This window comes from Carcharhinus amblyrhynchos, unplaced genomic scaffold, assembly GCF_965287045.1.
Source record: "Carcharhinus amblyrhynchos unplaced genomic scaffold, sCarAmb.v2.hapA chromosome_203, whole genome shotgun sequence".
NCBI lineage: Eukaryota > Metazoa > Chordata > Chondrichthyes > Carcharhiniformes > Carcharhinidae > Carcharhinus > Carcharhinus amblyrhynchos.
The window spans coordinates 95382-118406 of record NW_027649943.1 but is presented as its reverse complement, the minus strand read 5'-3'; the positions used below and the strand labels follow the sequence as shown (position 1 = coordinate 118406).

General features: G+C 43.1%; 1 protein-coding gene across 2 annotated transcripts in view; it reads left to right on the top strand.

Annotated features, from left to right (window-relative positions):
* Positions 1-23025, top strand: part of LOC145338870 (striatin-interacting protein 1 homolog) — a 173254-nt gene that overhangs the window by 107902 nt on the left and 42327 nt on the right. For both annotated transcript variants that reach the window (XR_013885918.1, XM_080183267.1), the window contains exons 15-16: positions 11888-11985; positions 15792-15918. Coding sequence is in view for 1 of the 2 variants with exons in the window: in XM_080183267.1 (XP_080039393.1) it covers positions 11888-11985; positions 15792-15918 (225 nt within the window). In the remaining variant the exon portion in view is untranslated. The remainder of the gene's footprint in view (positions 1-11887; positions 11986-15791; positions 15919-23025) is intronic.

Sequence of the window (23025 nt, the reverse complement as noted above, 5' to 3'; positions counted from 1 at the left end):
AGTTACAGAGAGAGATTGAATAGGTTAGGACTTTATTCCCTGGAGCGTAGAAGAATGAGGGGAGATTTGATAGAGGTGTATAAGATTTTGATGGGTATAGATAGAGTGAATGCAAGCAGGCTTTTTCCACGAAGGCTAGAGGAGAAAAAAAACCAGAGGGCGTGGATTAAGGGTGAAAGGAGAAAAGTTTAAAGGGAATATTAGGGGGGGCTTCTTCATGCAGGGAGTGATGGAAGTGTGGAATGAGCTGCCGGATAAAGTGGTAAACGTGGGATCACTTTTAACGTTTAAGAAAATCTTGGATGGGTTCATGGATGAGAGGTGTGTGGAGGGATATGGTCCGAGTGCAGGTCGGTTTGTCTAGGCAAAAAATGGTTCAGCACAGACAAGAAGAGCCAAAAGGCCTGTTTCTGAGCTGTGATTTTCTATGGTTCTGTATTCCATTTGTGGCATAACTAAGATTCTATAAGGCTGCAACATGACTTGCCAGTTTTTAAACTCAATATTCCAGCTGATGAAGGCAAGCATGCCGTATGCCTTCTTGACTACCTTATCCACCTGCATTGTCACTTTCAGTGACCTGTGTACCTATCCACCCAGATTCCTTTGCCTATCAATACTCTTAAGGGTTCTACCATTTACTGTATATTTTCTGTCTGCATTAGACCTTCCAAAATGCATTACTTCACATTTGTCTGGGTTAAACGCCATCTGCCATCTCTCCGTCCAAGTCTCCAACTGATCTGTATCCTCTGATGGTCCTCATCGCTATCCGCAAATCCACTAACCTTTGTGTTGTCCGCAAACTTACTAATCAGTTCAGTTACGTTTTCCTCCAAATCATTTATTTTATATACAGCAAAGCTCTCAGCACTGACCCCTGAGGAATGTGACTTGTCACACCCCTCCATTCAGAAACGCACCCTTCCACGGCTACCCTCTGTTTTCTTTGACCAAGCCAGTTTTGTATTCTCCTTGCCAGCTCATCTCTGATCCCCTGTGGCTTCATCTTCTGCACCAGTCTGCCATGAGGGACCTTGTCAAAGGCCTTACTGAAGTCCATGTAGATAACATCCACTGCCCTACCCTCATCAATCATCTTCGTCACCTTCCTTGAAAAACTTGATCAAGTTCGTGAGACACAACCTCCCCTTCACAAAACCTAGGATCAGTGCTGGCCAGACTGGAAAATACAACTTCTTATTTATCTGACGTTCATCTCACTACACCTTTTTGTAACAAATATTTAATACATGTAATAGTACTATTGTTTTCTTTTCATTTCAAAGAACAATGAAAATTACAGCACAGGAACAGGCTTTTTGGCTCTATATTCCCATCATATTCATGTCCTTGTCAAGACGCCCCTTAAAAGTCACTACCATATCAGCTTCCACTACCTCCCTTGGCAACGAATTAGACTGTTTAAAAATCAAGAGTTGCAATCCATCCAGACCAGGGGTTTTTAGTTTGATTTAATTATTTAATATTTCTCTTTTTTTTAAACCAGCATTTCAAGTGCATTTATATAACTCTTTATGCATTTGTTTAACGCCTAACCCCTGGCACTGTGAAGCAGCAGTGCGAACCACTGTGCTACCGTGGGCGGCACAGTGGTTAGCACTGTGGCTTCACAGCACCAGGGACCCAGGTTTGATTCCCAGCTTGGGTTACTGTCTGTGCGGAGTCTGCACATTCTCCCAGTGTCTGTGAGGGTTTCCTCCTCTCCGACATTCTGAAAGACATGCTGGTTAGGGTCATTGACCCAAGCAGGTGCTGAACAGGTGCAACTAAGGAAATTTCACAGTAACTTCATTGCAGTGTTAATGTAAGCCTTATTTGTGACTAATAAATAAACTTTAAAATCTGATCTTCCAATTTCGTGTCTACTTGATACATTTTCTCAATAAATACTGAAGCAACATAGTTGTTTAATATTCCTGCCATTTTGTTTTTGCAGCTTGTGGATTTTCTCCCGTGTATGCCTGTTGCAGCCCAATTCCTATCCTACCTTTCCTTATTATTTATATACTTGTAGAATATTTTATTATTTTGTTTTCTGTCCTTAATTTAGTTCTACGTTTCCCTTTGCCTTTTCTAATTGTATTTTGACTTTTCATAGAATAATTCAGTATAGAAGAGGCATTCCAGCTCATCAAGTTTGCACTGACATGCAAAAAACACCTGATCTGCTCACTTAATCCAATTTCCCAGCTCTTGGCCCATAGCCTTGAATGTTACAATGTGGCAAATGCTCATCCAGGATGTGACGCAAATTGCTTCTACCACTCTATCAGGCAGTGCATTCCAGACCATCACCACCCTCTGGTTAAAAAGGTTTTTCCTCAGATCACCTTGAACCTGTTCCCCTCAAGACTGACCTATCGTAGAATCCTACAGTGCAGAAGAGGCCCTTTGGCCCATCAAGTCTACACCTGCGCATAAAAGCCCCTGACTTGGCCCATAGCCTTGAATGTTATGATGTGCCAAGTACTCATCCAAGTACTTTTTAAAGGATGTGAGGCATCCCGCCTCCAACATCCTCTCAGGCAGTGCATTCCAGACCGTCACCACCTTCTGGGTGAAAAGGTTTTTCCTCAAATTCCCCCCTAAACCTCCCACCCCTCACTTTTAATTTGAGCACCCTCGTAACTGACCCTTCAACTAAGGGGAACAGCTTCACCTTATCCACGCTGTCATAATCTTGTACATCTCAACGTGGTCACCCCTCATTCCACTCTGCTCCATTGAAAACAACCCAGGCTTATCCAACCATTAGAACATAGAACATAGAACATAGAACACTACAGCACAAACAGGCCCTTCGGCCCACAAGTTGCGCCGACCACATCACCTACCAACCTACAGACCTATCTATAACCCTCAATCTCATTAAACCCCATATACTCATCCAGAAGTCTTTTAAAAGACCCCAGCGAGTTCGCCTCCACCACCACTGACGGCAGCCGATTCCATTCACTCACCACCCTCTGAGTGAAAAACTTACCCCTAACATCACTTCTGAACCTCCCTCCCCGCACCTTAAATCTGTGTCCTCTCGTAGCGACCATTTCAAACCGGGGAAATAGCCTCTGAGAGTCCACCCTATCTATCCCTCTCAACATTTTGTAAACTTCTATCAGGTCGCCTCTCAACCTTCGTCTCTCCAGGGAAAAGAGTCCCAGCTCCCTCAACCTAACTTCATAAGGCATGCCTCCCAGTCCAGGCAACATCCTTGTAAATCTCCTCTGCACCCTTTCAATAGCTTCTACATCCCTCCTATAGTGAGGCGACCAGAACTGCGCACAATACTCCAAATGAGGCCTGACAAGGGTCTTATAAAGTTCCAGCATTACCTCCCGACTCCTAAACTCAATCCCTCGATTAATGAAGGCCAGTACACCATACGCCTTCTTGACCACCTCCTCCACCTGCGAGGCCGATTTAAGAGTCCTGTGGACCCGGACCCCAAGATCCTTCTGCTCCTCAACACTACTCAGACTTCTGCCCTTAATAGTGTACTCGTTCATCCCGTTGGTTCTGCCAAAATGGACGACAACACATTTATCCGCGTTGAAGTCCATCTGCCACTTCTCCGCCCAGTCCTGCATCCTATCTATGTCCTGCTGCAACTTTTGCCATCCTTCCAGATCATCCACAACACCACCGACCTTCGTGTCATCAGCGAACTTACTCACCCATCCCTCCACTTCCTCATCCAGGTCATTTATGAAAATGACAAACAACAAGGGTCCCAGAACAGATCCCTGAGGCACTCCGCTGGTGACTGACCTCCATTCAGAAAAAGCCCCATCCACAACCACTCTCTGCCTTCTGCAGGCAAGCCAGTTCTGGATCCACAAGGCCAAAGGCCCTTGGATCCCATGCCCTCTCACCTTCTCAAGAAGTCTTGCATGGGGGACCTTATCAAACGCCATTCTTCCTAATTTAAATATTCCATCCCAGACAGCATCCTCATGAATTACCTTTGCACCCCTTCCAGTGCAATCGATAATGTGGCAACCAGACCTGCACGCAGTTCTCCAGCTGTGGCCTCACGGAAGTTTTATACAACTCCCAACACGACTTCCCTGCTTTTGTAATCTCTGTCACGATATGGCAAATGTCCCATGTGCATTTTTCACCACACTATTAACATGCTCTTCTGCTTTCAGAGATCTACGGACAAATTTGCCAAGGTTCCTTTCTTCCACAGAACCTCCTAACATCATGCCGCTCATTGAATACTTCCTTGTTAAAGTGCATCACCTCGCACTTTTTTTCAGGGTTAAATTTTATCTGCTACTTATCTGCCCATTTGACCATCCTGCAACCCAAGACATTCAGCCTCACTGTTAACCACCCAGTCAATCTTTATGTCATTCTTGCTAATCCTACCCCCCCACATAGTCAAAGAACAGAAAAGTATAGTACAGGAAAAGGCCTTTTGGCCATCTAAGCCTGTGCCAATCATGATGCCTTAACTAAAGAATAAATTGGTCTATATCCCTCTGTTCCCTCCCTATTCATATACTCATCCAGATCCTTTTAAATGTTGCTAATGTGCTACTTCCACCACCACCTCTGTAGCGTGTTCCAGGCACCCATCACTCTCTGTGGAAAAATACTTCCCCCGCACATCTCCCTTAAACTTTCTCCCTCACACTTTGAACCTGTGCCCCCTTGTAATTGACACTTCCCCTCTTGGAAAAAGCCTCTGACTATCCATTCTGTCAATACCTCTCATAATTTTGTAGACTTCTATCAGGTCTCCCCTCATCTTCCATCTTTATTCAACGTCTCCTCATAGTTAACTCCATCGCGTCCAGGCAACATTCTGGTGAACTTTTTTTGCACTCTCTACAAAGCTTCCACCTCCTTTTGGTAGCGTGGTGACCAGAACTGCACGCAATACTCTAAATGTAGTTTTATATGGCTGCAACATGATTTCCCAACTCATGTACCCAGTGCCCCGGCTGATGAAGTCAAGCATGCCACATTCCTCCTTAATCAACTTGGCAACCTGTGTTGCCACTCTTAGAGAACTGTGTGTCATCTATGTTTGATTTGATTTATTATTGTCACATGTATTGGTGTGCAGTGAAAAGTGTTTTTTCTTGTACACTATACAGACAAAGCATAGAGTAGATAGGGGAGAAGGGAAGGAGAGAGTGTAGAATGTAGTTCTATAGTCAAAGCTGGGATGTAGAAAACAATCAACTTAATGCAAGGTAGGTCCAGGGAAAAAACTGTTTTTGAGTCAGTTGGTACATGATCTCAAACTTTTATACCTTTTTCCCAACGGGAGAAGTTGGAAGAGAGAACGCCCAGGGCGTGCGGGGTTCTTGATCATGCTGACTTCTTTTCCAAGACAGCGAGAAGCGTAGACGGAGACAATGGATGGGACGTTGGTTTGTGTGATAGACTGGGCTTAATTCACAATTGTTTTGTAGATTCTTGCGGTCTTGGTCAAAGGAGGAGCTACAAGGAAAAGGAAGCTTTCTGTGGTACATTTGGTGAGAGTTGCAGCAGACATGCTGAATTTCCTTAGCTTCCTGAGAAAGTAGAAGCATTGGTGGGCTTTCTTAACTATAGTGTTGGCGTGGAGGGACCAGGACAGGTTGTTGGTGATCTTACATGTAGAAACTTGAAGGTCTTTTTTCCACTTCATCCCCATTGATGTAGACAGCGACATGTCCTCCACTCTGCTTCCTGAAGTTGATGACTATCTTCTTTGTTTTACTGACATTGAGGGAGAGATTATTATTGTTGCACCAGTTCATCAGATTCTCTATCTCTTTCCTGTACTTTGTCTCGTCATTGTTTGAGATCTGATCCACTACGGTGGTGTCATCAGCAAACTTGAGAATGGAGTTGGAGCTGAATTTGGCCACACAGTCATTAGTATAGATATATATATAAATGACAAATAGTAGGGACCCAGCACAGATTCCTACGGTACGCCATTGGGCACTGGCATCCAGACACCAAAGCAGCCTTCTGTCGCTTACAACTGAGCCAATTTTGAATCCACTTTATCAAATTACCCAGTATCCCATGTGAATTTACCTTCTTTACAAGTCTCCCATGTGGGATATTGTTAAAGGCTTTGCTGAAATCCATATAAAGTACGTCAACTGCACTACCGCCAACTAGATACCTGGTCACCACCTCAAAAAAAATTCAATCAGATTTGTTTGGCATGAGCTCCCTCTGACGAAGCCATGCTGACTATCCCTGATCAAGCCTTGCCTCTCCAAGTAGAGACAGATGCTGTCCTGCAGAATTTTTACCAATAGTTTCCCTATCACTGACGTGAGACTCACTGGTCTGTGATTCCCTGGTTTGTCTACAACCCTTCTTAAATAGTGGAACCACATTAGCTGTTCTCCAGTCTTCTGGCATGTCCCCCGCGGCCAGAGAGGAATTAAAAATTTGGATCAGAGCCTCTGCAATCTTCTGCCTTGCCTCCCACAACAGGCTGGGACATAACCCATCCAGTCCTGGAGATCTGTCCACCTTTAAACTTGGCAACACCTCCAAGACCTTGTCAGTTTGCTCAGGAACCTCGTTGTGTCTCTCCCGGAATTCTATACCTTCATTCTTATTATCTTGGGTGAAGACGGATGTGAAGTATTCATTTAACACTATACATTTCCTCTGCCTCTATCCACAGATTTCCCCCTTGGCCCTACTCATTCCCTGGTCATCCTCTTCCCACAGACGTACTTTTAGAATGTCTTGGGATTTTTCCCTACTTTTTTACCAGCCAGAGCTTTCTCATATCCCCCCTTTGCTTTTCTAATTGCATTCTTAAGCTCCACCCTGCACTTTCTGTACTTCACTAATGCCCCTGGTAATTTGCTCCCCTTGTACGTGCTTAAAGCACCTTCTTTTCCTTCTCATTGTATCCTTAATATCTCTGGTCATCCATGGCTTTCCTTCCTATCATCCTGGAGGGAACATAGCTGGGCTTGTATATCCCCATGTGACCGCTATCACTAAATTGCTCCCCCAACACAGCCTCAACTACCTTCACAGCTTTGTTCCCCAGAATTAGGCCCAGCTCAGCTCCCTGCCGTGTCGCACCTTTTAGATACTGCCGAAAGATGTTCTCCTGTACACATTTCAAGAAATCCACTCCCTTCAAACCCTTAACACTCTGTCTGTCCCAGCTAATGCTGGGAAAGTTGAAATCACTGACTATAATTACTCTATTATTATTTTTACACACCTTTGTGAATTGTCCATATATTTGCTTCTCAATTTCCCACTTACTATCTGGGGGGGGGGGGGGGGGGGGGTCTATAATAAACACCTAACAATGTGGCTGCTCCATTTTGTATTTCTAAACTCTACCCATAAAGCCTCATTCAGTGTCCCCTCCAAGGTATCATCTCTCCTTCCTACAATCACTGCCTCCTTAACTAATAATGCAATGCCACCACTTCTTTTATTTCCTACTTTTCTGGCCTGAAGTTTCTGTATCTTGGGATGTTGAGTTGCCTATCCTGCCCCTCCATCAACCATGTCTCTGTGATGGATACCGTATCACACTTCCACGTGTCAATCATCACCATTAACTCATTTGTTTTACCTGCAATACTCCTGGCATTAAGTTAGAGGCCATCCAGCCTTTCCTTACTCCCTTGAAACTTAATATCACTGCACTCCCTATGCTTTCACTATTACTCTGTGCCCACCCTGTGCCAAATTAGTTTAAATTCCTCCCAACAGCACCAGCTAAACATCTTGCAGGAATGTTAGTCCAGTTCTGGTTCAGATGTAGACCTAAATTCCTAAACTCTCTATTCCTGTGTAGATCTAAACTCCTAAACTAAACAGTGAGTAGAAAGGTCAGGTAAGTGTTAAATAATTTTACCACTTGTACTTGCAGAGATAATTTCTGTGGCATATAGCTTGTAAAGGTTATTGTAAGGAGGAGCAGGAAAGAAGGGCCCAAGAGAATTGGATATAATCTGAAACAAAATTTTAAATTAAATGGGTAAGACATGATAGGAGAGTCCAAGTTGCAGTCTGTTCTTCATGCTCCATGTGGGAGGCCAGGAATATTTCTATAGACCTATCTATAACCCCCAATCCCATTAAACCCCATATACTCATCCAGAAGTCTTTTAAAAGACCCCAGCGAGTGCGCCTCCACCACCACTGACGGCAGCCGATTCCATTCACTCACCACCCTCTGAGTGAAAAACTTACCCCTAACATCACTTCTGTACTTTCCTCCCCGCACCTTAAATCTGTGTCCTCTCGTAGCGACCATTTCAACCCAGGGAAATAGCCTCTGAGAGTCCACCCTATCTATTCCTCTCAGTATTTTATAAACTTCTATCAGGTCGCCTCTCAACCTTCGTCTCTCCAGGGAAAAGAGTCCCAGCTCCCTCAACCTAACTTCATAAGGCATGCCTCCCAGTCCAGGCAACACCCTTGTAAATCTCCTCTGCACCCTTTCAATAGCTTCTACGTCCTTCCTATAGTGAGGCGACCAGAACTGCGCACAGTACTCCAAATGAGGCCTGACAAGGGTCTTATAAAGTTGCAGCATTACCTCCCGATTCCTAAACTCAATCCCTCGATTAATGAAGGCCACTACACCATACGCCTTCTTGATCACATCCTCCACCTGCGAGGCAGATTTAAGAGTCCTATGGACCCGGACCCCAAGGTCCTTCTGCTCTTCAACACTACTAAGACTCCTGCCCTTGATAGTGTACTCGTTCATCCCGTTGGTTCTGCCAAAATGGACGACTACACATCTATCCGCGTTGAAGTCCATCTGCCACTTCTCCGCCCAGCCCTGCATCCTATTTATGTCCTGCTGCAACTTTTGACATCCTTCCAGACCATCCAGAACACCACCGACCTTCGTGTCATCAGCGAACTTACTTACCCATCCCTCCACTTCCTCATCCAGGTCATTTATGAAAATGACAAACAGCAAGTAACAAACAACTAGTGACCATAATATGATAGAATTCCTTGTCAAGGTGGATAATGATGTAGTTGATTCTGAGACCAGGGTCCTGAATCTCAGTCAAGGTAACTATGATGGTATGAGGCATGAATTAGGACTGGGAAACATTACTGAAAGGAAAGATAGTGGCCAGGCAATTAAAGAACAGGTTGGCGAACTCCAGAAGTTGTTTATTCCTGTTTGGCGCAAGAGTGGTAAGTGAATTGTGGCTAAACCATGGCTTACAAGGGAAATTAGAGATAGTATCAGATTCAAGCAAAAACTTACAAATTGGCAAGAAAAAGGAATAGGCCTAAGGATTGGGAACAGTTTAAAATTCAGCAAAGGAGAACCAATGGATTATTTAAGAAGGGAAACTTAAAAACTGACTGTAAAAGTTTCTATAGATATGTAAAAAAAAATTGACAGAAACAAATGTAAACCCCCTACAGTCAGAAATGGGAGAATTCATAACGGGGAATAAAAAAATGGCTGAGGAATTAAATTTGTATTTTGCTTCAATCTTCACAAAGGAAGACATGAATAATGTGCCAGAAGTGTTGAGAGAAATATGTTTTAATGAGGAGCTGAAGGAAATCAGCATTAGTAGAGAAAAGGTTTGGTGGAAATCAGTGGGATTGAAGACGGATAAATCTCCAGCCCTGATAATCTTCACCCAGAGTACTTAAGGAAGTGGCCCTGGAAATAGTAAATCCATTGGTGGTTATTTTCCAAAGTTCTTTGGACTCTGGAATAATTCCTAAAGATCGGAGGGTAGCTAATGTAAGCTCGCTACTCAAAAAGGGAGATAGAGAGAAAACAGGGAACTATAGGCCAGCGAGCCTAACATCAGTACTGGGAAGTTGCTAGAGCTCATTATCAAGGATTTAGTAACATGGCATTTGGAAGGCAGTGGTATAATCAGACAAAGTCAGCATGGATTTACGAAAGGGAAATCATGCTTGATGAATGGTGATTCGGTCCGCCTTGTTGTCAACAACGAGGGGCATACACGCGGTGGGTCGTGCGAGGGCTGCTCTCGGATGTTGCTTCGAGAGTTGCCTAGTGCTTCACGTTGTTAGTGTACGCTTAAACTGGACCAGCTGACAGGCAACATGACAGCTCAGTGACTATCACTGCTGTGCAGATACATGGATTTGGGCCAGTGTCTGTGGGAGTTTGCACATTCTTCCCGTGCTTGCGTGGGTTTTCTCCAGGTGCTCCAGTTTCCTCCCACACCCCAAAAACGTGCTCTTAGGCTGATTGGTGTTAACAGATTGTCCCTAAATTAGTCGTCCCTCAACCTGGTTATGGTTCCTTTATTGTGGAGTCCAATAGGCATAGACAAAGGTTATAGGCACAAGAGGGCACTCACGGTGTTAAAATGGCGGCGCAGGCTCGTTGGGCGAAGGGCCTGTCTCCCGTGCTGTGTCGTTCTTTGTTCTTTTAATCTATTGGCATTCTTTGAGGATGTAACTAGTCGAGTTGACTCAGGAAAACCAGTGGTTATAGTTTATTTAGACTTTCAGAAGGCTTTCAACAAGGTCTCACATAACAGACTACTATGTAAAGTTAAAGCACGTGGGATTGCACGATGTCTTGAGATGGGTAGAAAGATGGTTAGCAGATAGGAAGCAGTGAGTTGGCATAAGTAGGCCTTTTTCTGATTGGCAGTCAGTGACTAATGGGGCTCCACAGGGATGTGTACCAGGATCCCAACTGTTCAATTATATATTAATGATTTGGAAGAGGGAACTGAATGCATTATCTCCAAATTTGCAGATGAAATTTACAAAGTTGGGTGGGAGGGTGAGCTGTGAGGAGGATGCAGAGATGCTTCAGTGTGATTTGGACAGGCTGAGTGTGTGGGCATCTGCATGGAAATGCAGTATAATGTGGATAAATATGAGGTTATCCACTTTGGTAGTAACAATAGGAAGACAGATTATTTCTTGAATGGGTGTAAATTGCGAGAGATGGATACTCAACAAGACCTTGGAGTCCTCGTGCATCACTTGTTGAAAGTAAGCGTGCAGGTTCAGCAGGCAGTAAAGAAGGTGGTACAGTGGTTAGCAGTGCTGCCTCAGCACGAGGGGCCTGGATTCAATTCCCAGCTGGGATCACTGTCTGTGTGGAGTTTGCACGTTCTCCCCATGTCTGCTGCGTTTCCTTCAGATGCTTTGGTTTCCTGCCACAGTCTGAAAGACGTGCTGGTTAGGCGCATTGACCCGAACAGGTGCTGGAATGTAGCAACTAGGAGAATTTCACAGTAATTTCATTGCAGTGTTAATGTAAGTCTTGTTTGTGACTAATAGATAAACATTAACAAAAAACTTCAGTCAAATGGTATGTTGGCCTTCATAGCAAGAGGATTTGAGTACAGAAATAGGGATGTTTTGTGTAATTGTATAGGGTGTTGGTGAGGCCACACCTGGAGTATTGTGTGCAGTTTTGGTGTCCTTATCTGAGGAAGGATGTCCTCGCTATAGAGGGAGTACAGCGAAGGTTTACCAGGCTGATTCCTGAGATGGCATGTCTGTCATTTGATGAGAGACAAAGTCAGTTAGGATTATATTCACTCGAGTTTAGAAGAGTGAGAGGAGATCTCATGGAAACTTGTAAAATTCTAATGGGGTTAGGCAGGATAGATTCAGGAACAATGTTCCCAATGGTGGGGAAGTCCAGAACTAGGAGTCCTGGACTCCTAGTATTCAGGAGTATTCAATCATCATTAATTCCATTAAGTCCTCTCAGTCTTCAATCCATTTCACAGTCAGATTTCTATTCAGCAACTAATTGTGTTTTTTTGGAAAAGGTAACTAAAGGTTCCAAATGCATGTTTGATGCAAATCTTGTTAGAAAAAAGTAAAACTAAGATCTTCATGAATCTCTACCTTCAACTCTTTTCCACAGATTGCTTTGCTGAAGATCCTTCTGGCTGCAGCCCCAACCTCAAAAGCAAAGACTGACTCAATCAACATTCTTGCTGATGTTCTACCAGAGGAAATGCCGTAAGTATCTCCTTCATTTTGAAATTAGGCTCTCTAGGCCCCCACTTATTAGAAAATTTCAATCTTTTCATTAATTTAGTGATTTTAATGTTCATTGAGTGAAGAGACCATGAACCAACTAGAAGATATATAGTGGAAATTATTTCCATCTATTTTGTTGCAACTTTGGAAGTTATCTTGGTACGATGTAGTTATACTCGAGGAGCTAGAAACCGTGTAACTGTTACAGTGCAAAAGGGGCCCATTCGGCCCATCTTGTCCATACCGACCCAAAGACGCCCAGGTGCTCATTCTAATCCCATTTTACTGCACCCAGCCCATGACATTGCAATTTACAACACTTAAGATTCAGATCCAGCACTTTTTAAAGAGTTTAAGGGTCTCTGCCTCCACCACCTACTCAGGCAGCAAATTCCAGCCACCCACCATCTTCTAAGTAAAAAAGTTTTTCCTCATTCCCACTAATCCTTTTGCCACTTAGTTTGAATCCATGACCCCTGGTTTTTGAACTCTGTAAACGGAAACGGGTTCCTCTCGTCTACTCTCTCACTACACCTCAAGTGTGAATATGTCAGTCACGTCCCCTCTCAGCTTTCTCTGTTCCAAGGAAAACAACTCCAATTTCTCCTCATAGCCACAATTCTCCAGCCCTGACATCATAAATCTTTTCTGCACCCTCCTGGAGCAGTTACATCCTACCTGTAATGTGGTGACCAGAACTGCACACAACACTCCAGTTCTGGCCTCATAAGTGTCTTAGACAGTTTCATTGTTATATCCCTACTTTTGTATTCTGTATCTCTCCCAATGAAGGAGAGCATTCCATATGCTTTCTATGACTTTATTTACCTATACTGCTGCCTTTAGGGATCTGGGCACTTGCATGCCAGGATCTCTCACTTCATAGATCATAGAACCCTACAGTGCAGAAAGAGGCCCTTCAGCCCATCGAGTCTGCACCAAAAACAATCCTACCCAGACCCTACCCCCATCCGACATACTATACCCACTAATCCCTCTAACCCTGGATACTAAGGGGCAATTTCTTAGCATGGCCAATCAACCTAACCCGCGTATCTTTGGACTGTGGGAGGAAACCTGGAGTACCTGGAGGAAACTCACTCAGACACGAGAATGTGTGCAAACTCCACACAGACAGTGACCCAAGCCAGGAATCGAACCCAGGACCCTGGAGCTGTAAAGTAGCAGTGCTAATCACTGTGCTACTGTGCCTCCCATCTACTGCTCCCAGTATATTCCCATTCATTGTGTGTTCCCTTTTACTGTTTGACCTCCCTAAATGCATTGCATCACAATTATCAGAGCTGAACTTCTATCTGCCATTTTCTTGTCCACTCCACTGACCTGTCTGTATAATTCTGGAGCTTACAGCTATCCTCTACATGGTTAATTTTTGTGTCGTCTACAAATTTCCCAATCATGTCCCCTCCAAAGAACAATACAGCCCTTTGGCCTACCTGCGTTGATTCCCAATCCTTATGACAACTTATTGCCCATATATCACTTCCGTCCCCTGTTTCCCTCCTGTTCATGTGTCTAAAAGATATACTTTGCTAATGTGCCTCTACTGGCACTGTGTTCCAGGTACCCACCACCCTCTTTGTGGAAAACTTTCCCCGCATGACTATCCTAAACTTTCCCCTTCTCACCTTGAATCTGCGTCCTCTTGTAGTTTACCTTTCCACTCTGGGAGAAAGCCTCTGACTATCCACCCTATGTATACCTCCCATACTTTTGTAGACCTCTATCAGGTCAGTCCCTCAGCGTCCTTCTTTCCAGTGACAAATCAATTCCAGCCTCCCAGAACACCTGGATCCACTACAGTTTGCCCACTGTTACAACAGGTCCACAGCAGACGCCATTACTCTGACCCTGCACTTAACCCTGGCACACCTAGACAATAAGGACACCTATGTCAGACTCTATTTATTGACTACAGCTCCATCTTCAACATCATTATTCTTGCTTGCTAATATTTTTTCATGCCCTGTCTTTGATTTCCTTTTTTTTTTAATTTGATCCCTGTACTTTCCCTATTCTTCCAGGCTATCTGCAGCATTGAGTTTTTTGTGACTATCATAAGCTTTGTTTTTCTGTCTAATCTCCCCCTGTATTTTTCTAGACAATTGTGGGGATCTAAAGTTAACAGTAGCATTCTTATCTTTGGAGGGTACCCTGAGGATCTAGCTGTTTAGTGTTTCCCACTGGTTTACTGCTGATTTATCTTTTAGCACTCTTGTCCAGTCCCCCTCAGCCAAATTACTTATAGTTTCGTAAAACTTGCCTTCTCCCAGTTTAAAAACTTTACTCCTGATTTACCTTTGCCCCTTTCCATACTAATGCTAGATCTAAATGAATTGCGATCACATTCCATGATATGGTCTTCCACTGTCACTTTCCTTCACTTGCCCATTTTCATCTCCCAAGATTAAATTCAGAATTGCATCTGTTTTCATTGGGCTTGTCAAGTGTTATTTCAGAAAAAAAGTTCCTGAACATGGCGCATGAGTGTTTCACCCTCAGTGTCTCTTATTGTTTGAAATCCAGTTGATATTGGGATAGTTAAAGGCTTCTTCTGTTTTTGCCCTCTTATTCCTATATGCAGAAATTTGTCTACATATTTGTTCTTCTATCTTCCTCTTACTACTTGAGGGTCTGTAGTATACAGCCGATAGTGTGACTGCCCTTTTTTTTAATTCCTAAGTTCAAACCATAAAGACTGATTTGTTAGCCTGGAGCACCTGGAGGAATCCCACATAGACATAGGGAGAATGTGCAAACTCTACACAGTTACACGAGACTCCAATTTAACCCAGATCCCTGATGCTGCCACCGTGCCGCCCACTTTGTTGCTGCTTTCCACTGAGGCCTCCTCTCTCCCCCCGCACCACTGAAACAACATCCAAAGCAGCATATTAGTTTTGAGAGATCGATGACCACAGAGGACTCCTGCACTTCCTTCCTCAGCCTTTTACTTTGTCGGAAGGTCACCCATCCCCTTTCTGTCTGCACTGTTCCTCTGCAGTGTGAACACCTTGCCAAACGTGCTAACCGCCGTGTTCTCAGTATTGCAGATGTTCCATAGTGAGTCTACTTGCAGCTCCAGCTTCGAAATGCAGTTGGCCAGTAGCCGCAGCTGGACACACTTCCTGCACACGTGGTCATTAGGAACACCAGAAACATCCCTTATTTCCCACACTGCATAAGAGCAGCACATCGTGGGTCTGAGGTCTTCTGTCGTGACTTCTCTCCAGATTAAGCTATTTAATCCCTTTAAGAGAATTTAATTAAGCTTGGAACCTTCCTTTGTTTCAAACATTTCTATTATAATCGACGGGACCTACCTTTATTTAAACTAATATGTTATACTTTAAAAACCATTAAAAAATACTTGCGTTTGGCTTTGTTCTGTAGCAAAGATAATCAAAAGCAAAATCCTTTACGTGTCAGAAATCTTGAAATATAAACAGAATTGCTGGGAATATTCAGCAGGTCAGGCAGCATTTTTGAAGAGGAACAGTTAATGCTTCATGTTGATGATCTTTTGGAAGGTCATCATTCTGAAATGTTAACACTATTTCCCTTCATAGATGCTGCCTGACCTGCAGAATATCTCCAGCATTTTCTCTTATTTCATTTTGTCAAATCCCGATTCTGTTAGAATTTGTTCTCATTCTCATACTTTCATTTATTCTATCAGCTTTTTTTTTGTCCCTTCACCTGTTACGCAAGTGGCTTTATGTTACCATGGTGCAGTCATGCAGTGATGTGCTTTGTATTCTTAGTACCACAGTGCTGCAGAGTATGAAGTTGGGAGTAGATGTCAACAGACACAAAGAGATCATCGTAAAAGCAATTTCTGCTGTTTTGTTACTATTACTTAAGCACTTCAAACTCAACCACATCTATCAAGTAAGTAATGTTATATGATCTAAGCACTCCGTTAATATTTTGTAGTGAAAAGTTTATGGGAAGTTTTATTTGGCGTGCAGTATTTTTGTTCTAAATTTTTGTTTCTAATACTACTTTTCCAAATTCATCATTTGATTATTTGAGTTCCAGACATTGAATTACCAATAGTTTCTCATGCAAGTGGCCATGTTTGTGTGCCAGCCTTAATGGAAAATATTAGCTTACAGACCAATTCAGTAATATTTTCATTCTTAGCTGTATGTGAATGCTTGACAATGAGTCAATGCTGATCAGGTGCTGGGAGCATACAGTTTTTTTTGCCTCTCGCCTGGAGACTTCAAAGCCAAATGTAGCTCTGTTACCATCATCTTTACACTTAAGTGCCCATCCTTTGCAACAAAAGCTAACATGTTATTTGTCCTCCTAATTACTTGCTGTACCAGTGTTGACTTACTGTGATTCATGTCATGGGCCTTAAATTTTTCCCAGTCTCTCTCCATTCAAATAATTATTTTTTAACCAAAGTGGATAATTTTATGCGTGGTCACATTGTATTTTGTCTGCCATGTTCTTTCCCACCTGCTTATCCTCTTTATGTTCTCATGCAGCATGATGGCATCTTTCTTTCAAAATTAACTCTGTATCGTTAGAAAACTTGGGAATGTTACACTTGGCTCCCTCCTCTTGGGCAGGAATTTAGATAGCAAATAGCTGAGGGCCAAATATTGATCCCTGCAGCACGCTGCTAGTTACAATTTGACAAGCTGAAAATGCCCCCTTTATTAATAGATATTTTTATATCCATTAACCAATCCTCAGTCAATGCCAATTTATTACCCCAATTCCATGGGTCCTGTTTTTGAGTAAAAACCTCTTGTGTAGCATCTTAATCAAAGGCTTTTGAAAATCCACTTTATTTATTACGTAGTGAAAAAACTGTGTAATGTTTTATCAGACATGATTTCCCTTTCATAAATATGTTGACTGTGCTAGATAGTAGAATTAATTTTTAATTGCATTGTTGCACGACATCCTGAACAATAGATTTTATGGTTTTGCCTATTGCTGATGTTGGGCTAACATGCCAACAGTTGTTGGTTTTCTTCTTTCCCCCTTTCCTAAATAGTCCTGCATTAAAAAGAATCCAAACCTTTTGCTTTACTCTTTTCAAGGTGACTCTAAATTTGTCTCTCTCAACCAGAGGAAACCAATCTTCTCAAATTACCATACTGAAAGTTCTCAATTTTGAGCACCTTTAGCAAGCTTCCTGGTAATTTCTGCTCTAAAGAAATGATCCTCACTTTCTCTGGTCTCTCCTCATAACTAAAACTCCTCATAGATTCATAGAACAATACGGTATAGAAACAGGCCCTTTGGCCCAACTGGTCCATGCCGACCATGGTGCCCTTCTAGCTATCCCAATTGCCCGTATTTGACCTATATCCCTCTAATCCTTTCCCATCCAAAAGCTTTTTAAATGTTGCTATTGTACTTGCCTCAACTACTTTCTCTGGCAGCTTATTCCATATATGCACCACCCTCTTCATGAGAAAGATGCACCTCAGGTCTCTTTTTATTTCTTCCCTCACCTTAAACCTCTACCCTCTAGTTTTCAATTCCCTTTCCCTGGGAAAAAGACTATGGGTGGAATTTTACGAGATTACAAGTGTCCAGCTAGTGTACAAGTGGGAGAGTTCCTGTTCCTTTATTTTGGATGAGTTTTCACTCCCAATTTTACAGATGTAGCCATGGAAAATATGTGCTAGACTGTTTCTAGCTGCTGCAGGCAGTGATAGCTAGAAATCGAAGGCAGGGAGGAATTCAAGCAATTACAATCACCACAGAAGTGGAACTGAAGAAATTCTTGGAGCTACTGGCTACCTGCCGCCAATCTTTGTCGTTCTTTTTAATTCTTTGGCAGGAAGTGGCCTTGCCAACAAAGGCAGCATATATAGCTAAGTACCCTTGAAAAGATGATAGCTGGCTTCATGAACCCCTGCTGCCCACTTGGTGTAGGTCCCTCAACAAAGCTTTTGAGGGGGGAGGTGAGGGGAAGGTGGGGTGGGGGGGTGAGGGGAAGGGGGGGTGAAGGACAGTTCCAGGAATTTGACCAAATGATAACAAATGGCCAAATAATTCCAAGTCAGGGTAGTGTGTGACATGGAGAACTTGTGGGTGGTAGTCTCATGCATGTGCTGCCCTCATCCATCTAAATCATAGCATTCGTAGATTTGGAAGGTGCTGTCTAGGGAGCCTTGGTGATTCCCTGCAGTGCATCATATAGATGGTACACATGGCTGCCACTCTGCGTCAGTGATGGAAGGAATGAATGTTGTGCCAGTCGAGTGGTCAGCTTTGTCCTGGAAACCATTCAGTTAACCATGGATAGTTAGAACTTTTCTTCAGAGGAGGTGATGGTATCGTGGTATTGCCACGGTAATCTTTGGGGACCCGAAATTGAATCCTGCCTTGGCAGATGGTGAAATTACAATCCATTAAATACCTGGAATCACAAATCGAGTGATGACCATGAAACCATTGTCAATCATCATAAAAGCCCATCTGACTCATCAATTTCTTTTAGATCTGGTCTGCGTATGACTCCAGATCCACAGCATTTGATTGGTTCTTTACTGCCCTCTGAAATCATCGAATCATAGAGGTTTACAGCATGGAAACAGGCCCTTCGGCCCAACTTGCCCATGCCACCCTTTTTTTAACCTCTAAGCACGTCCCAATTGCTGCATTTGGCCCATATCCCTCTATACCCATCTTACCCATGTAACTGTCTAAATGCTTTTTAAAAGACAAAATTGTACCAGCCTCTACTACTACTTCTGGCAGCTTGTTTCAGACACTTACACTCTGTGTGTGGAAAAAATTGCCCTTCTGGTCCCTTTTGTCTCTCTCCCCTCTCACCTTAAACCTGTGCCCTTCAGCTTTGGACTCCTCTACCTCTGGGAAAAAATAGGATCCCTACAATGCAGAGGGAGGCATTTGGCCTATCGAGCCTGCACTGACTACAATCCCAACCAATTCCAATCTCTGTAACCCAATGTATTTACTCTGCTAATTCTCCTAACACAAAGAGGCAATTTACCATGGCCAATCCGCCTAACCCACACATATGCCCTGTTTGTGAATTGAAATCCCACTCGCCTGATGAAGGAGCAGCGCTTCGAAAGCTGATTGCTTTTGCTACCAAATAAACTTGTTGGACTTTAATGTGGTGTTGTGAGACTTCTTTTTATTACTGAGCCAGTTCTATATCCACCTTGCCAGCTCACCTCTGATCCCATGCAACTTCACCTCCTGCACTAGTCTGCCATGAGGGACCTTGTCAAAGGCCTTACTGAAGTCCATGTAGACAACATCCACTGCCCTACCCTTATCAATCATCTTCATCACTTTCCCAAAACATTTGATCAAGCTTGTGAGATACGACCTCCTCTCCACAAAACCAAGTTGCCTCTCACTAATACGTCCACTTATTTCCAAGTGGGAATAAATCCTGTCTCGAAGAATCCTTTTCAGTAATTTCCCTACCACTGATGTAAGGCACACCGGCTTGTAATTAACTGAATTATTCTTGCTATCCTTAAACAAAGGAACAACATTGGCTATTCTCCATTACTCTGGAACCTCCTCTGTAGTCATGATGTGAAGATGAAGACTGGGGTAAACGCAGTAAGAAGGGGCAAACCCCGAAAGCTCGTGGGTTTACTATCAAATAAACTTGTTGGAGTTTAACCTGGTGTTGTGAGACTTCTTACTGTGTGTACCTCCCCTGTAGCCAGCGAGGATACAAAGATTTCTTTCAAGGCCCCCAGCAATTTCCTCTCTCTTGCCTCTCTCAGTATTCTGGGGTATACCTGGCTACCCTCTTGCTCTTTAAATATGTATAAAAAGCCTTGGGATTTTCCTTCATCCTGCTGGTCAATGATTTTTCGTGACCCCTTTTAGCCTTCCTTACTCCTTGCTTAAGTTTTTTTCTACTTTTCTTGTATTCCACACTTGCTTCGTGTGTTCCCAGCCTTCTAGCCTTGACAAATGCTTCCTTTTTCTCTTTGACTAGGCTCACAATATCTCTCATTATCCAAGGTGCCCAAAGCTTGCCATACTTACCCTTCATCCTTACAGGAGTACGCCAGTCCTGAATCCCTATCAACTTGCACTTGAAAGCATCCCACATGCCAGATGTTGTTTTGCCCTCAAACATCTGCCCCCAATCTACATTCTTCAGTTGTTGCCTAACATTGTTGTAATTAGCCTTCCCCCCAATTTAGCACCTTAACTTGAGGACTACACTTTTCTTTATCCATCAGTACCTTAAAGCTTACTTTAAATGATCACTGTTCCCCAAGTTCTCCCCTATGGAAGTGTCAACCACCTGGCCTGGTTCATTCCTCAAATGCTAGGTCCAGTATGGCCCTTTCCCTAATTGGACTATCTACATACTGTTTCAAGAAGCCCTCCTGGATTTTCTTTACAAACTCTGCCTCATCCACACCCCTAGCATTAAGTGAGTCCCACTCAATATTGGGGAAGTTAAAATCAATATAGGGGAAGTTATATCACCCTTAACTCATTTATTTTACCTGCAATACCCCTGACATTAAAGTAGAGGCCATCCAGCCTGACCTTACTCCCTTGAAACTTAATACAGCACTCTCTCTGACTTATTTGTTCTGCTGTATGATTCTGTGCCCTTATTCTGCTAACAGTTTGTGTCTCCTCCTCTGCCAAATTAGTTTAAACTCCTCCCAGCAACACCAGCAAAGCATTCTACAAGGATGTTAGTTCCAGCTGGTCCACCTCACTTGTAAAGGTCCCACCTTCCCCAGAAATGGTCCCGGTGATCCAAGAATGTAAATCCATCCGTCCTGCACCAAGTCTTCAGCCATGCATTCATCTGCACTATCCTTCTATTTCTGTGCTCACTAGTATGCGCTACTGGGAGTCAGAGGTTTACAGCATGGAAACAGGCCTTCGGCCCAACTTGTACATACTGCCCTTTTTTTAAAGAAAACCCTAAACTAATCCCCATTGCCTGCATTTGATCCATATCCCTCTATACTCATCATATTCATGTAACTATCTAAATGCTTTTTAAAAGATAAAATTGTACCCGCCTCTACTACTACCTCTGGCAGCTTGTTCCAGACACTCACCACCCTCTGTGTGAAAAAATTGACCCTCTGGACACTTGTATTTCTCCCCTCTGACCTTAAACCTATGCCCTCTAGTTTTAGACTCCCCTACCTTTGGGAAAAGATATTGACTATCTACCTTGTCTATGCCCTCATTTTATAGACCTCTTTAAGGTGACCTCTCAACCTCCTATGCTCCAGAGGAAAAAGTGCCTGTCTACTCAGCCTCTCCTTATAACTCAAATTATCAGGTCCTGGTAGCATCCTAGTAAATCTTTTCTGCAGTCTTTCTAGTTTAATAACATCCTTTCTATAATAGGGTGACCAGAATTGCACACAGTATTCCAAGTGTGGCCGTACCAATGCCCTGTACAACTTCAACAAGACGTCCCAACGCCTGTATTCAATGTTCTGACCGATGAAACTAAGCATACTGAATGCCTCCTTCAGCACTCTATCCACCTGTGACTCCACTTTCAAGGAGCTATGAACACGTACCCCTAGATCTCTTTGTTGTGTAACTCTCCCCAACGCCCTACCATTAACTGAGTAAGTCCTGCCCTGGTTCAATCTACCGAAATGCATCGCCTCGCATTATCTCGCAGTAATCCTTAAATTACAACCTGAGGAGTCCTGCTTTTTGACCTACTGTCTAACTCCCTGAATTCTTGGTGCAAGACCTCACCCCTCTTTCTACCTATGTTATTGGTACCAATATGTACCATGACCTCTGACTTATCACCCTCCCCCTTCAGGATGGATTGCAGCCATTCAGTGACATCCCAGACCCTGGCACCAGGGAGGCAACACTGCCTATGGTGCCAGAAGCTTGGCTCTGTCTGCACTCCCCAGAGGAATGAGCATCCTCATCAGCCTCCAAAATGGAATACTGATTTGCAAGAGAGACCCCAGGGGCTCCTGAACTACCTGCCTACATCTCTTGGATTGCCTGCTGGTCACCCATTCATACTTATTTCTGTTTGCTATCAGTTCACCTGTTTTGTTTCAAATGCTATTTTCATTCATATACAGAACCTATAATTTTGTCCTTTTTTTAAATCACCTCTAGCCTTATCTTCTGATTTACTCTGAGACACAAACTCTCTATCCCTTCCTGTCAAGTTCTGTTTATCATTTTCTGTTTCACTTTAATATTTGAATGTAATCACCGCTTATTCCTTATGGGCCCAGTCTATTTAATTGTTCATCATGAGACAATGTCTCCACCCCAGGAACTAATTAATGAACCATTGTTGGAGCACTCTATAACAAGTATATCTTTCATTAGAAACCAAAACAACACACAATACTGCAGATGTGGCCCAAGTACTCAAATCCTTTTACAATAATGGCTGTACATGGATGTTAGTTTTCAGTGATTCATGAATGAGGACATCCAACGATTCCAAGCCTTTTACCATTTACGAAATACTGTATATTTGCTGTTTTTCCCACCAAAGCGATAACCTTACAATTCTTTGCATTGTATTCCATCTGCCAAATTTCTGCCCACTCACTTAACCTCTCCGAATCCTTTTGAATCCTTTGCATCCACACAGATCACACTTCCACCTAGTTTTGTGTCAACTGGAACCTTAGAAATATTACATTTAATCCCCACATCCAGGTCACTGATGTACTTCCTGATGCTTGTGGTACTCCACTAGTCACAGCCTGCCAACTTGAAAATGACCCTTTTATTCTTACTTTCTGTTTTCTGTCAATTAACCAGTCCTGAATTCATCTTCCCCCAATTCTTTTTGCTGTTCTGTTGTTTACTAACCTCTTGCGCAGGATCTTATAAGAATCTTTCTGAAAATCAAAATATATCACAACTATCATTGCTCTCTATCTGTTAAGATATTATATCCTCAGAAAAGCCCCAGCAGGCCTGTCAAACATGATTTCCCTTTCAGAAGTTTAGTTGTGTAATTTCTGGAAAGAAAGTTTGCCTTAC